Source organism: Netta rufina (genome assembly GCF_964035555.1).
Source record: "Netta rufina genome assembly, chromosome: 6".
NCBI classification, from domain to species: domain Eukaryota; kingdom Metazoa; phylum Chordata; class Aves; order Anseriformes; family Anatidae; genus Netta; species Netta rufina.
In genome coordinates, this window is record NC_140129.1 from 12,657,224 (window position 1) to 12,673,433 (window position 16,210).

Sequence of the window (16,210 nt, forward strand, 5' to 3'; positions counted from 1 at the left end):
CTGAGACACATTCTTTGAAACCATTTATGCCTATTTTGACCCAAAAACCATTACTGCAAGTTTGAGGTGACCCAGGTTAGAAAGCAGACACAAGCATGAATTTTTTTCAGAAGTCACTCTATGAGATTTAGATAATCACACCCACATACATAAGGTTGCTGATGGCACAAAAAATGCCATTACTCTTTGTAATCAGATATATCCGACAATATGATTCTAGATGTATCTGACGATATGAATCATCCTGCCTCCCTCCAAAACAAAAGCATATAGCTCCACTGGTGAAGCCATTATCTTGTTTACATGGGGGTAACACCACCAAAGTATTGCCTCCTAAAGCAAAAGCACATTCAGAGAATACATGAGTGCAACAAACTGCAGTCATGTGAGAGAGGCAGCTTTACTTCCAGCTTCTCGTTGCCAACAACCCAGTCTTTTACCAAACAGAAAACTGACAAGATCAGTACGTTGATATTAAATCAGTTCAAGTGTATAAGGCAAGGTAGTTCAAAGAACGGACTTCACAGTCATTTTTTTCTTCTATAGTATCTCTCACCATACAAGAGATTGTTCCTTGAAGTGCTTCTGAAACAACAAGAGTTGTTGTCTGAAGTGAAGCTATGTCCAACAAAATTAGTCAATGTATAGCACCTAGCATTCAAGTCAGATTATTTTTTAAAAGATTAGGAGTAAAGAAGAAATCTCTTTTTAGTTCCCACTCCCCATTCATACACATTTAGCTAATGGGAACTAACAGCTATCACAAGTTTAATTAGCTTTGCTGTAGCTATGAGAAGAAACTAACTTCAAAATTGCATGCAGGAAATTTATCATGCAGTACAATGGTTTCAGTACAGAACATTTTCTTACCTGTAAATACAGCAGATCACACCATATCCAGCTCATGTAGAATTTCCAGAGGGAAAGAATATTTGTTGGATGTTAGTAAAGCAAGTATCCTCACTGCCCTAGCTAATCTACAGACATCCCCTCCTTTTTAATCCGCAGAAACCTAACCTTAGAACTACTCATTACCAGGGAGAAGAGAACAAATCCCCTTAACCCTTCTCTTGCAGAAAAAGCCTACTTTAAGTTGTCTCACATAAGAGGTTTCTTATTTGCAGCAACCTTCCTAGTCAATAGGACACCTAGCTCTTAAGGTCTGTCTTCACTTACTGTGCCTGTAACAACAAGAACGTGTAATATTGTAACCTTGATCTTCTGTTGCTCATTACAGGATTTCTGCTGCAGCAGAAGAAATATCCAACTTTCAGTTTAAGAAAATTTAAAAGAAAAAGATGAGGAAAAAATGAATTATCATGAAGTAACAGAGATTGAAGTCCTTCAGGTTAACTCTTTTTTTCGTTAGCTACAGAAATACAGAGCTGCTTTGTACTGATTTCCTAATGCATCACAGCCCACATAGGCTGTAAATTGGAATCTGTGTCAGAAGCACATTTAATCCTAGGATTCTCTTCATCTAATAACTAAACTATACATCAGAAATACCAAGAACATCCAGCCCAGACTGTCTGCTTTATATTTATCAGCACGCTAAATTCATAGGTGATATCACCACTTGTTCTAAGAGATTATGTATACAGATAGAACAAGTAGATATATTTTGCTTTTTAACCCCTTACTTTGTAACATTCAAAGTGAATGAAGTTCAACATTTGAAGTTGTTACATATTTGTAGCTATACCTCTTTCTTGAAAGGCGGAAAAGAGAATGGATAAAACCAACCTCTTATCTCCAGTTACATTTTCGGTTTAAAGAAGAGAAGCAGTATAGATGTAAGGTCATATGAAAAAAGCTTTTCACATGGCAAAGCTTATAATTAAAATCCTTTCTTATTCTGAAACACCTAAAGACAAGTAACACTGATGCTGAACAGTTACAGTGAGAAAAAAAAAATCTGATTTTAATGATTTGCACTCTTACAAAAGGTGAAATAAATCATGAATCCATCTTTGCAGATTAAAATTATTGCCATGGGTTTACTCAGCTGTTTAGCATAGCTCCTTATTCAGGAGCAATTCCGCTCCTGCTGTTTTCTGTTGAGTATTTTGTACATTTTGTTCAACAGATGAGTGCATGGAAAGATACCTAGCACAAAAGATTAGGTGTTAGAATTCCTGGCTTACACTTCATTATACTCTCCTCTGCTAGTTGCTTTTTTTTTTCCAAACTTGTTATAGCTCGTCTTTCATGCACGTTATTACTTATCTCTCGCCATACTATTCAGTATAATTGAAAACATGAAGAGGTCTGTTATCTCTATATTCTGTTGCAAATATGAGAAGTATAGCAATAGATTTAGGTACCTCATCGCTAGAATTCTCCTCTCCCTTTCTTCAACAAAATTAAGATTAATTTCGGAAAGACCAATCTTTTTTTACTTTATTATGAAAATTGCTACGTTACAGTCACTGTTCAAAACAGTTTTTAGACATAATGTTTCTTTCCATTTAAGTAGCAATACACAAGCCGTGATTACTATTTCAAAAATATGATTAGCATTATCTATGGTAGTTTGACATAACTTAAACCATTATAACATTCTATAATTGGTCCCCCCCTTTTTTGTGTCAGCCATGGCAAAGAACAGCACCTACAATACCCAAATTATCCATTAGTGGTATTCATATAAATAAGGTTAACCATAAACCACAGAAAAATGCACACACAACCCCCCCCCCCCCCAAAGAAAATTACTTGTCCTTTACATATTCAAAAATGCAACAAGGTGGACTTCTTTCACCCTGACATATAAATAACCAAATAAGTTAGCAAGCAAAAGTCTCAGACATAATCCATTGTCAGCTTATTCAAGAGCACGTTCCCATTCTCCTATCACATGAGCTTCTACAGAAAGTTTGTCGTTAGACCTCAGAGTAATGGAACTAAACACCGTCAGATTGAACATTTAAATTCAGTGCCAAAATTTGAATTTGTCAGTGCCTCTTTATTCATTTCATTAACAGAAAGCATGGTGAATGCCTCTATATTTATAATTCTAGTAAACAGGGAAGTCCATAATAGTGTGATTACTTCTAAAACAGCACATTAATACTGCATTCAGCAACTGTTTCGAACAGATGCTTCAAAATCTTTACAGCCAAAACACACTATAGGATGCCCATTATAAATACTAACATGTCTCTATTCTTAAACCTAAAAACTTAATTCAGGAAGACTGAATGGTTCTGTGGTGCAACTCATTCTCTTTAAACATCTCTGCTGACAAACCAGGAATAATAAAAAGAAACCTACTGCTTTAGAAGCCATGCGGTCCAGACTTTCACATGTACTCTATGTAGATGCCATGCCTTTTTGTACTATTGTTAATTTAAAAGGAGCAAGTGATCTGTTAGAATAGGAAGAGATCTCTTAGCAAGTACTCGACAAACCAAGCTTCTGTCTTCATCAACATTTCACATATTTCCAATCTTAAAATTGAAAGTTCAAAAATAACAACTGAGTATGTTGATCTGTAACAAGAGAACTGCAACAGTGTTCTCTATTTTAAGTGCAATTTCAGGGAAACAAAGTAGTTGTAGTGAAGTTCCACCCGAACAGCCAGGCCGTAAACGATGGTCTAGGTAAGTTTTTCATGTTGAATCTGGTAGTAGCATGCCTGAATTAAAACAAAATTCATTTTAGCATATATCCTAGTTTTCAGCAAGCTGATAAAAGCATCATACACAAAAAGGTTTATTTGCTTTGTTGGATAGGAGAAAAAACGAGGACTAGGCCTTCTGGAAGAAGGTACAATAAAGTAAAATTGTAAAACATTTTCTGATGCAGTAAACAAGCAAAATGAACAGCAGCTTTTAAGTTACAAATTATGTCCAACTCCTAATGAAGCAATACAGCATGATCTAGGACTCTACATAATTTGGTTCCCGACTTTGCTAAGGTGAAATTAATTTTCTGCTAACAACTCTCTTCACCTTTTGATAAAAGGACCCAAAAATGAAAGTATTTTCTTACACTACAAGGACACACAGATTCATACGTTTCAAAAACACAGACTGAAAAGCAAAGCTTCTACCACCTAGATAAATGCCCTAATCTTAACTTTTATATCTGACCTGTTGCTAATAGCTAACCACTCCTTAATGCTGGATCAAATATGCATTTGGTCAGCCATGACAAGAAACTTCATATAATTGTTTCAGGTAACACCAAGTAAGATTGTCTCTACTAAATAAAGAGATTCTCAAAGAAAGTTTAACCAATTCAAACCGTCCTTCTTGCAGCACTGTTACAGGGATGAAAACTCTGCACCAAACTTTATTTCCAGTTTGTACAAACAGAAAACAACAACATTCAGCTAGCAGCTCAGCTTGTGATTTTTCATTTTTCAGTTTAACAGCCTTCCCCTGAAACAGCTCCACAGAAAAGCTCCACACACCTGACTTGTCATGAAACTCACTTGTTTGAACAGTTTTCATGAACCGAAAGAGCTTACTTTCAACTACAGAGGTCCTAGCTGTACAATGGGTTACTACCAGAGAAGACTCTCCCTTTTTCCATACTTATAAAGAGAATACAAATTAGAATGTAGAGAATTTAGATCATGTGTTTTTTTCCATTTATCTTGCAAAATTGAATTCCTGTGGCATCCTGATGTGGTATTTGATTTAAATATCATCAGAATGGTTCATCTCCAAGGAATCACTTTATTCCTCTCATAAAAATTGGAATGAAGTTTAAGTCACAGGGGACAAACATGATACAAGTGAGCATGCAGAATAGTCAATAGCAACTTGTATGACATTTGAATAAAGTACATTTGCAAATTGCACCATTGTCTTCACAGTTTCTGTAATTGTTATCCTAAGCTTTATGTTAAATTTCGTTGTTCATCCTAATTAAAACAGTGACCAGAATATCCAAGTTAAAACCTAATGTTCACAGAATTTTCCCAAACTGATTGTTAGGAATTAAGCAACTTTAATCAACCATGAAAAAAATTAATAACCCTGAATAATTTTCATACCTTCAAGGTAGTGAACATGATGCCTTGTTCCCCATGCTGCAAGTAAGGATCCATCAAGTCTTCAATTAAGTGCACCTCAGACCCCAAATTCCTTATCCTGGTACATGGTGGGAGAGACACAAAAACCAAAAAGGTGAAGACTACACAACATTGGGCAAAAACTATGCTTTTTCCTAGCCTTATTCTGAGGTCGCATCCATTTCAGTTTAACTCTCTAAAATTTATTCAGGCCAAAGCCAACAACCAAAACATAAAATGTACTAAGTTGTAAAAAGATAATAATTAGGCCTATAATGAGAAGTAGGAGTATTTAATAGAAATGAGTACTCATACAGCCTATGATCAGCTTATTGGCTGATACCACTGCTAGCACCTACCTGGCTCGTAGCACCACATAGAGAAAAACAGGAAATAAGTCATCCATGGACCACAGAAAATCTTCCTGAAGACTCTCAAGTACATTCTGAGATATCTCTTCAAAAGTCTGCTGGATCACCTTCAATTTGTCAGCTGGGGTAAACGTTGTACTGTTTGGAGAGCAAAAGCAAATCGGACTAACAATAAGAAGTTATATATCTGCATCTAAATTTGGAAGACAGTTTGCTAGCTAGCTATCCCCTGACCCAAGAAGATAAGACAGATCAATCAAAGCACAGCAGCCACAACAGCTGCAAAGGCTGTATAATAGACCCCAGGCTATAATCACAGGCTCAAGGTTCACCACTGCAAGCAAGACTGTCCTCACAGTTTTAAGCTGGTTAAACATTGTTGAAGAGAAGAAAATATCAGTTTCTACTTCAATTCTTACAGCAGAATTCTGTCAGCTGACAGAAACGGAAACCTCCTGAAACATAGGTCGTTTTGTCATAACTGTTCAAATATTCACACGCATATTTAATTAGATATCTTCCTGCTTTTGATTTTAGGTGTTGTCCTATAGACATTTCTCAAGTACTGGCATTTACACAGCTATACTGCATTTTCCATTGGGACGCTTTGTAACATTTGTAGCAGGAACTCTGAAAGTTCTAGCTGACCTCTACTAGCAAGGTGAACAACAAAAAAAGTGACAGATGAAGAATCATTTGAGTAGATCCACTATAGCAGAAACAGCAAATAACTGAAAGTAACTTCAGAGAATTACCTGATTTGCTGTAAACATTCAACTGCAGAGGCAAAGCAGGCATCCTTTGTGTTTGATGATACCTGTGTAACCGTGAGAAGATTTGTCATTCAGGGTTAGCAACCCACTCTTATGGGGAAAAAGCAGCATATCATGCAACACTGCCATTAAAGCCTTTTTCAGATTTGAAGTGCTATGAGAAGGGAACATGCCAGCAAGCTGAAGTCATCCAGGATACCTGTCTACGTATTATTTGTACGAGTTTCATTTAACGTTCTGGGAATTCTGTACCAAACACTGAATATATTATGAGAATCAGAGACTTTTTGTGTATTTTCATGGTCAAGGAGAACTAAGAATCGGTGAATCTTAATCATTAACAGTCAGGAGGGAACCTTAACAGGAGAATAGTTGAAATCTGGAAGTCATACCGGTCAATAATCACAGACCCAAAGGCTTAGAGCGAACAAAAGTATAAATGTTAGCTCTTAGTAAGTAACTGAGCCAATGACTTTCTGAATGATTATTAAAATCACTCTTACCGGAGCACAGAGATGGAATAACATATTACTACTAATGTTTAATACCAGTGTTCAGCCACTGTCAAGGTAATGACTGAATAGAAATTATTCAATTCTCATAATCATAAAGTGTATAATGGTACAACTCCTAAACACCTTGAAAACTTCCTTGACATTTATTCTCATACTTTTTCTGCAATCAGTGTCCAAGCAAAATGGTTACAAGCATCTTCCTGAACTAGAATTTCTTTCAGAGTAAAACAGTAAGTAACAAAGCCAGACTGACAGCTATTGCAAGAAAATACTGATGTAGCTTTTAAGTAGCAAAAAAAAAAAAAAACATATTAGGGATCAAGATAATATAGCATCTCTTCAGCAGAAGGGTTGGCTGAAAGTTCTTTGACCCTTTATTATCTCAGATTCTTTAACGAAGCACTAGGCAAAGCACACAATAAGCTAAGGCCCAATGAACGTACCTTTCTACTCTCACCAAGGATGGACACAGTTCCTGGCCAAAATTTCCTGCAAGAAACCCAACACAATCTTTTCAGAAATAAGAGCTTATTGGTCTTAAAGTATATTTCACCTTACGAAAATGAAGCCAGCATGTTCTCCTCTGAGAAAGCAACTCTTCCAGCAGGAAGAACTACATCTAACTGAGACAGCTGAAAGATAGCTAGATTTGAAATATCTCCCTCTGGTTTTATAGTGTTACCAACATTCCTTCCTCCTGCTCTCCCCACCTTTTTGCAAGAGGGAAGTTTTGATTCATACTTTCCACCACAGTAGTTAGCTTGAAGATATAGCTAGATACATTTTTATCAGAGAAAAACCACTCAGGACAACCTTTTTTTTTTTTTTTTTTAAATTTGCTTTATCTAATTACATACTATAATCTTATTTTAAATTTTGCTTTATTGTTGAAACATACTCACGCTTGCACTCCAAGAAAACTTAGAAGAGCCGTATCATTTTGTTTGTTTAGACGTAAAACACATTCCCAGTAAATATCTTCCTCACGCTCATTGTCTAAGGCATATAACATAAATAAAGGTGGATAGAGTCGTGGCAGTAATACAGGGAGCAGCAAGCCAAAACTGGTTACCACATACCTAAAAAAAATAGAGATGGAGGTCAAGAGAAAGACTTTAAGAAGAAGCACCTATAAAAATGGGATGAAGAAAATTAATGATTAAAACAAACCTTTAGTTTAGTATGAGCCTGTTCTATGAGGAAAGATAATACAGTAAACAAACAAACAAAAAAATCAATCAAGTAGTATATGTGCTGAGAAATACTTAACAGTAACTTTACAGTCCACACATAAGGCATCTTTTGAGGGTGGTGAGGAACCACAACAAACAATTGTATTGGGCTTTTTTTGTGTTTTAAGCAGAGCATTGTATCTCTGACCTATAGAACATAAAAGCCAGATACTTCATTACAGTTCAAATTGGACCTGCATCTTCAAGCTAATCATTTTGCCCTCATTCTAAGCCACTCTGCTGATAGCTTAACTTCAAATCACAATCTACAAAATAGTCAAAGACCCATGAAGGTACCTGACCTAGCTCCACACACTCACACGAACGAGTGAGGTTTAATGACAAGTAGCTACTGAATTCATGAAGCTGCAAACCTAATAGGAAAAGCTGAACATGGGGTACCTACTAATACCACCTGCACAGCTCACTGGGGTCTCTCTGCTGATCCCTCTTTCCTCATGCTGCCCACAGCTGAGGCAGCTGTGGACATGACAATGGCGGACTCAAGGCTGAGGTCCACATCACTTTTACAATGCAGTATGCATGCACTGGACCTGCATTAGCCCAGTGCTCAAACACCAAATATTTTTCTGAAGTTCAGGCCCAAGTCTGAGCTTGTTTCCTACCAAAAGACAAAAGCAAGTTTGGGCTTAAGTACAGAACCATCGCATGGAACAGGAATGAAATGCTTGCAGCCAACACACAGAAGTTCACTTAACCAAATCTGTCATCAAAACTAAACAAAAAACCATCCGTTTATATGCATCAATTAAACCTGTGCTTATCTTCATTTCTGTTAACAACTCTTTCTTGAAAGGGATGGGAAAAAGGTAAGGCCTTCATTAGCTCACAGCCACCACCATCCCTCCCTGCCCTTTACGTACCCTGGTTCAGGAGATTCTGATCTGGAGTCAGACTTCCCACTGCAGAATGATCGCCTTCCCTTTGTCTCTGTTGCCACAAATGGGATTGTGCTGCCCTCTTCCGGAAGATCAGGAAACAAGAACCTAAATGGCAATACATATAGCAACTTAAGACATCAAGAAGATTACACAAAATAAAGCATCAGAGGAGATGTTTGGAAAGAAAAGTCAGCTGAAATAAAACACAGCAGACTAAGACAGTATAGATAATAGAAGCCTTGACCAAAGGGAGATGATGTCAGAGTAGCAAAGGTATCTTTAGCATTGTAGGGTATGGTCTTTATAAGTTTTATTCCAGGTAAATCATACTGTACATCTAATGGTTATTAATTTGGATTCTGGTAATGAGAGCAAAAATACTCCAATTAATGCTTTAATTGCCCTCAAGAATCTAAGCAAACACTTCATATCAACATGGATGAGCCATGTTTCTAACAACTTCAGTGGAATACTCTGCAATTCTGTGTTATCACTGCTCTTTTGAAGAATAAATATTCACGGTGTGAAAAGACAGACACTAAATTGGAAATCCATGTTAAACTCTCTCTAGGTGTATTTTAAAAAACAATGCAGGATGTAATTCCCTGTGGTGAAGATTTTTTTTTTGACGTAACACGCAAAACTCCTTAAAAAGTTTAAGAAAAGATAACTAACACCCAAAACAGAGTAAAGATGTTGGCATACTCGGACTACATAAACACTAGACTGATTCAGTACACACAGTATCTTCAATGAATTCAGCAGTAATTAGACTTTAGAGTCTTATTACCTAACCAATTGGAAGATGCGTTTGAGGTAGGACTTGATCTCTCTCACAGCTTCCTGCAGTAATCGTCGATTAGCTCCTACTCCAACATAGGTCATTCTGTAGACAGCTACCAGTGTTTCCACCAGCTTGCCCAACGGATGGAGAGGAGTATCACATGCCTGATGTGAAATATTAATTGCATAGTCAGATAGGTCAATGCTAGACAAGCTGTAAAAAAAAAAAAAAAAAAAAGAACTAAAGACAGATCAGAAATCCAACAACATAATTTGAAGCAAAAATGACAGACACATTAATTAAAAAATCAGCAAACTTTATAAAAACACTTGTGATGATAAGATATAAAAACATTTGAATGATAACATTTATGTATTAGCTGAATACAGGCTCATACAGGAATCAAGACTAATCAGGAATTTGTGCTACTACTTGGACAAGTCATCTGTCCAATACTATTAAAACTAACATCAAATATTCAGCAAGCATTTTATCATGGTCTACTAGGATCCAACGCATAAAAATCAAAACAGTAACTCAGCAGAAACTGAGGTACTATCCATTAGATGCACAATGATTTTAGTCTTAGTTATGGATTAAACTCAATTATTTAGGAAGTTAAGAGTAAATATGAATCGATATAAACATGGATTATAAACATAAACGAAAGGGGTTGAGGGAAGCTCTTACACAAGTAAATGAGTTTGGTCTGCTTTGCCAACATGCTACTTGAGCTTTTAAGAGTCACAATACCTTTATCAAATATTTTTTGATATTTTCATATTTTTCCAGGGTAAAGGCACCAATGTGTTGTGGAATGAATTCCAAACTTTCCAGTGTCTGAGTATGTGAACGGCTCAGTAATTCTGGACTGCAGTTATAAGAAGGACAAAAACATTTTACAGATTGTTTGAGACACATAGAATTAATAAAACTGAAGTTAAACGTGGAAGCTACTACAAGAAAGTGATGAGCCATAAAGAAAAAGATGGAAGCACACATAGGAAACTGGTCAATCCGCTCGTTCCCCTTAACTTTAAAAGTCTGACAGAATTCTTCAGCCTGAACTTCTCCATTTCTCCCACACTTGCTGCACAAAAATTCTACACCTTTACTTCAGCAAAACTGAATCTGAACCAGCACTGTGGAAATAATCACCCATAGACTTATTTTAACACAAAAGTCTCAACTCTGCAAAATCAGGAACATGGAAGACACTGATGCCCACCCTGACAGACAGCTATTACTATGAGAAGCTTGTTACTACATATTTCCTGGCTATCAGCAGTATTAACTGAAGTCACATTAGCATTCTTATGGTAAATTTCTTGCTGCTAAAAAGCCAGTTTCCTCCACTAATCCCTTGATCTTGCCTACTCAGTTCTCTTACCTTGCAGAGACAAGTCTGTGAAATGAGATTTTTCTGCAACATCCTGAGAAGGCTTTTTCAAGAAGTTTCCTTATACTCCAAACATCAGTTTCCAGAAATACTGTACTTACTTTCGAAGTTCTCCAGCTCTCCAAGCCTTCCCACCCCTTGAATTTTCATTCACTCTATTTCCCTGCTTTTCTGCACAGATTTGAATTATGACAACTGAACGTTCCCTTCCTGGGCAGCTGGACACAGTAACTACCTAACAAAATATTGATTTTCTGGCAATAATCAGCTAGCACCTCATTCATACACAACAAAGCATTTAACAGACTGTAACAATCACCTAATCCTAAACATCAACATGTCCCTGAAAGGGAGATGTTTGCAGTGCAGAGTAGTCAGAGTTCTGATTCTGTTTTTTATTTCTTTGTTGTTGTTTGTTTTAACTGAACTTTTACAGTTAGTTTCTGGCCTAGACTAGTAATGAATTCCAGTTTCTTTCTGAATACTTTCTTCAACATGCTGACTACGTTCTCTAGGAACTAACCTGTCTTTGTGTTGCCGTCGGTTGGTAGTCAGGGCCACTGCAATGTTGTCCCAAGCCTTCCATCTATCCCCCTGACCTGGGCTCTCACAGCCAAGCTGGTTCCAGCACTCTTCAAATACTGCCTTCCATTTCTCATCAGGAGGCACTGCCAGGATCCCAAGTTTCCGCCTAATAAAACCACCAGTTAGTCTGTTAAAATTGAATAGTCTTGAAACAACACATACAGCTACAAAAACCACTAAGGTGAAGTTAGGCACAAGTATCTCAAACTATTTTAATCAAAAACTGGTATACTTAGTCTCTTACAGTTTATCACTAAGAATAAACCCAGACCTACTTACATGCATGTCTCAACTCCAACACCTCTTAAAAAAAACTCACAAAAAGCTGGTAAAATGAAATTTAGACAGAAATCATTTATCCTTACCATTTTTATCCTCATCAAGGAACAGCCTTAAAGCATACATTAATCCATGCAACAGATTATAAAGTTACAAGATTACAACATTTTTAATACCTACATGTAGGAATAAATATGAACATTATAATACACAAGTCAGTCTTACTCTTTCTTGTATTATTCCAAGGAACAGCTTGTATAAGCAGGAAAAGCATTGATCTGATTTCCAAGAAAATAGGACATACTGCAATTGAGGGGGCTTATCTCCACCACTGGTATTATTCATTCACAAGGCTTAGGACACATTGATATAAGAATATAGTACAAAGATGTCCCAAACATGTCACAATTCTAGAATGTACAAAAAGCCTATCCACACACATAAATAGTGAGAATGAATCTATGGTTTCTGTCCCTGAAGTATTATCTACAGGTAATGCTGCATCACATACTAGGGACATGCTGGTTGGGAGTAAAGCCAGTGCAGGCATCTTTTCACTGATAGCCAAAGCTCTGGGATCCTCTACAGCCAAAATAGAAACCAAGATGTGATGTCCCCCCTGTATATCAAGCACACAATGAAATTTAGGGCTTTGAAATAAACACTGCCTGGGTTAATAGTTTTATCTTGATTTAAATTAAGTAGCAGAAACTGCCAACCTTCCCTATTTTTTTCCCCCTCCCACAAAATTCAGATGGGAAAAAAAAAAATCAGTGTTATTAGTTCCCATGTTTCCAGTCTCACAAAGCAGAAGTAGATGTTAAGCCTTTCCACAAAATGATATCAGAAGATTTTCAACTTCAAGAGATCCTGAAAAGGGTCGATGAAACCCTCATTTCCACAAGCAATCTTCACAAATACATACATACATTTATTCATAGACTCCCTACTGGGGTAAAAAGCAGACAGCTGCTATGGTTGCAAGTGTTCAGTACAGCAGGGAAGCCTGCTTAACCTCACATCCTGTTGTAGTTGTCAGCACTGTCAAAAGAAATTATCAGTGAATGCTTCAGGAAGCACACTGAGAAGTAATCTAGGTTAAAATAAAGTTCTGTTTCCCATTTTAATAGGAAATTTGAGAGTAAGCTTCAAAGATACTGAAACCTGTACAACTATTACTAGTATTGAAGACCAGCACGTAGTTGTACTAAACACTGAACTTTCATCCACAACTCTTAAAATTTACTTAAATTTCTTCTACTGGAAGATCTAAATTATGACTTAAATAGAACAAGTATTTCTTCCGGAGACAATTAGCACATTGATTTAATACAACTGCTACAAATAGTATTACGGATGCTTTTCAATATTATCTTTGTCATAACATTTAAATTTTTTTGTTTGTTTTCTCCCCCAATTCAGCAATTATTCTGTAATTTTCTTATGCTCTGTTTGGAAGAGGTGTAGTAACTATTAAATTCTGTCCAAATGTACCCTCACTGAGCCTATTAAGTGATATGAAATAAATTAAGTTGCCAACAGAGGAATTACACATTTCTCTTCTTTCTGTTAATTGATGTAATCCCTCAAATGAAACTTACTCTCTCTCACAAATACAACCAAATTATTAGCAGATACGAACTCCAGTTCTAACAGTCAGTCCAGGTATAAAAAAATTCTGGGACTGCTACAAGTCAGTAGCAGCATGTCAAATCACCTGTAATTTCACACCATTATTTACTTACCGCTCAATTAGTAATATGAATGCAACAACAGCTAAAGAAAAGGTTACGGTTATTTTTCTAAGGGGTATGGAAAAGGAATAAAAACAGGAAAGGTGTTCTCAAAATCTTACTTTTTTTTGAAAACAAAAAACAGTTTAATTGGACTTTGAAAAAAAGGCCAATAGTTACATTCCAAAATCTCACTGAAACACATCAGAAATTTCTTACTTAATACTCACAATACTTTAGGCTTGTCCTTCTCACTCTCATATAAGCTAGGCTTGAAGTAGGTTCCTGTGATTTTTATCCCAGATCCCCACTCTCCACTGAAGAGACCTTCAATATAGTCTCCATTCGGCAAGGTTAAGGTTCCCTTGAGAGAATAGAGAAAGAAACAACTATTTTCCTGTACTGTTTCCCAGGGGATTTGTTTTTAAGATTGTAAGTAGACAAATGACTAATACCAAACCTTTCCACTCAGAGTCCAGTTATCTGAAAATTCCCCTTCATAGACTGTATCATCCTCAGAAAGCAGAATGCCAGTCCCCTATAAACAGAATCACCAATAACAGAGCAGTAAGTATAACAGAAAGCCACACTGCAGATCTGGAGATACACTGAAATGTTTATTAATCCTTAGGATTTTTTATTTTTTTTTTTAAACACAAAAATAGCAGTTTCTGTAGTAGCACTAGGTAAAACAAAGCAGGGATTACATAGGAAGTAAAAAAAATAAAAATAAAAAATGCAACACAGGACAACAGAAGGTTAGAAGTACAGCAAGTTTTATACAACCTAACATACTGTTGCATGACCACCCATCTACCCCAAAAAGCTACCACACCTAGAGGACTAGTCATTACAGCACAAAGTCTAGTGCTCAACTCACCATCATTTTGTTGGTGCTGAAGGCTCCTTCATAATACAATCCAAACTGAGTAACCACGACACCATTGCCTTGGCAGAGATCATCTTGCCACATTCCCATGTACTTTTCTCCTCTTAAGAAAAATGAAGTAGGAATAATACAATTTAAGTAGTACATTTATATCCTTCCTTTCTTTGGCGTTATTGTGGTATTTGACCATTAGAAACCACTAAAAAGGAGTCATACAGCACTTGTTTCAAGTCTGCCAATCTAGTTTCACTAGCTTAATGGATGCAAGTTTTTTTTGATAGAAAGAAATTGTAAAAAAAAAAAAAAAGTCTTTTCACAATTATAACTCGACTACATCCAAGGAAACTGTTCCTGATGATCTCAAACAGTGTTAAAGCCCGGTTCCTACCCAAAGGAACTCAATTTGTAGTTACAGAAAATAAGAAACAATAAGAAACAGGGAAATTTAAGTCTCATCTAGATCAGCAAACAAGTGGTACACAAGGAGAGACCTTCAGCTTCACTAACATCTAACCAACATATTTGACAGTTATTTAGAACAGATGCAATAAGCTTATTTTAGGCGATTTGTTTCCAAAACTTTTGACTTCTTTACCTAAACTCAGATGATTCAATTTGAAGGGATAATAAAGAAATCAAGTTGTTCTACCTGGGGACGAAGAGGGAGACCTACAACATCTTATGACATTTCAAAAATAATACTGGAGCAGAAAAATTGTGAGGAAATAAGGCTACAGTGTAGCAAGTCTTTGGATAATATAACTGAAAAAAGGTCATGCTAAGAAAAAAAATGATAAGACAATTAAAGGTTTCTCAAGTAAATATCCACCTCTTTCAGACTATTTAAAACATTTGAGTGTTTAAGTCCACAGATGTCAGATAAGTGTTTGAAACAAGCCCTGAATCTTTTCAAACTCTCTCTTTCCAGTTGTTCTTAAAAATAAGTTGTTTGCAGTATACAAGCAATAAACAGAACTGACTTATCCGGGACAATTTGTTTAGAGGGAAACTAGTGACTGATTTAACAGAACTCTGTTATTACTGAGCATTTTGATTTTAGTATCCACAAAATTATGGTCACAGTAGAGATAAAATCCAGCCTTCAATGCAAATTCAGGGATATCTTCTAGATGCTTAGACTCACAACCTAGCAGGATGCTGGTCTGATATCTCGTGTCTGCTACAGGGGTCTCCGCTGAGTAACAGCTTCTTAAGGAGACAAATGCAGCATATGCAGTTACCAGATGGACAAATGACAGAACAGAAGCCCTGCTTACACGGATGTCTAGTTTGCAATAATGACAAATTATGGAACGATTCTGCAGCTACACCTTATTTTCTTGGGCTGAAGAGTAAGAAGTGAAGAAAATGAATTCTTTGGCAACAAACACACTCATATAACCTTCTGAGATAAGAAGGAAAGGGACTCAGATTTGAGTAACTGCAACAGAAAGCAAATGCCACATTCCCTCCTTCACCACCCCCATGAACTGCCACTACATATACAGATTCTGGAGGTGAGTGGATCTGCCAGAAAAGCTCTCATCTCTTTAGCTTGTCTTAGGTAGATGAATAAGGAATGCAGAGACATCTTATGGCTAGAGTATAATAAAAAACAAAAACAAAAAAAAAAACACCACCACTACCACATCAAGACTAAATGCAAAACTGAGGTCAGGTAACACTCATAGGTGTTAAAATAGCTCTGTTTCAGAAAAGGAC

The 16,210-nt window shown here is 36.5% G+C and overlaps 1 protein-coding gene across 2 annotated transcripts in view; it reads right to left on the reverse strand.

The window, feature by feature from the left end:
- Positions 1-1,950: 1,950 nt before the first annotated feature.
- The window catches only part of ALS2 (alsin Rho guanine nucleotide exchange factor ALS2), a 39,264-nt gene continuing 25,004 nt past the window's right edge, over positions 1,951-16,210 (reverse strand). For both annotated transcript variants that reach the window (XM_084289578.1, XM_084289577.1), the window contains exons 22-34: positions 14,480-14,591; positions 14,060-14,137; positions 13,830-13,963; positions 11,526-11,693; positions 10,357-10,474; positions 9,610-9,767; positions 8,802-8,924; positions 7,588-7,764; positions 7,129-7,174; positions 6,153-6,214; positions 5,386-5,535; positions 5,009-5,105; positions 1,951-3,640 (exon numbers count right to left, since the gene is read on the reverse strand). In XM_084289578.1, the coding sequence (XP_084145704.1) occupies positions 3,602-3,640; positions 5,009-5,105; positions 5,386-5,535; positions 6,153-6,214; positions 7,129-7,174; positions 7,588-7,764; positions 8,802-8,924; positions 9,610-9,767; positions 10,357-10,474; positions 11,526-11,693; positions 13,830-13,963; positions 14,060-14,137; positions 14,480-14,591 (1,462 nt within the window). In that variant the 3' untranslated portion in view covers positions 1,951-3,601. The remainder of the gene's footprint in view (positions 3,641-5,008; positions 5,106-5,385; positions 5,536-6,152; positions 6,215-7,128; positions 7,175-7,587; positions 7,765-8,801; positions 8,925-9,609; positions 9,768-10,356; positions 10,475-11,525; positions 11,694-13,829; positions 13,964-14,059; positions 14,138-14,479; positions 14,592-16,210) is intronic.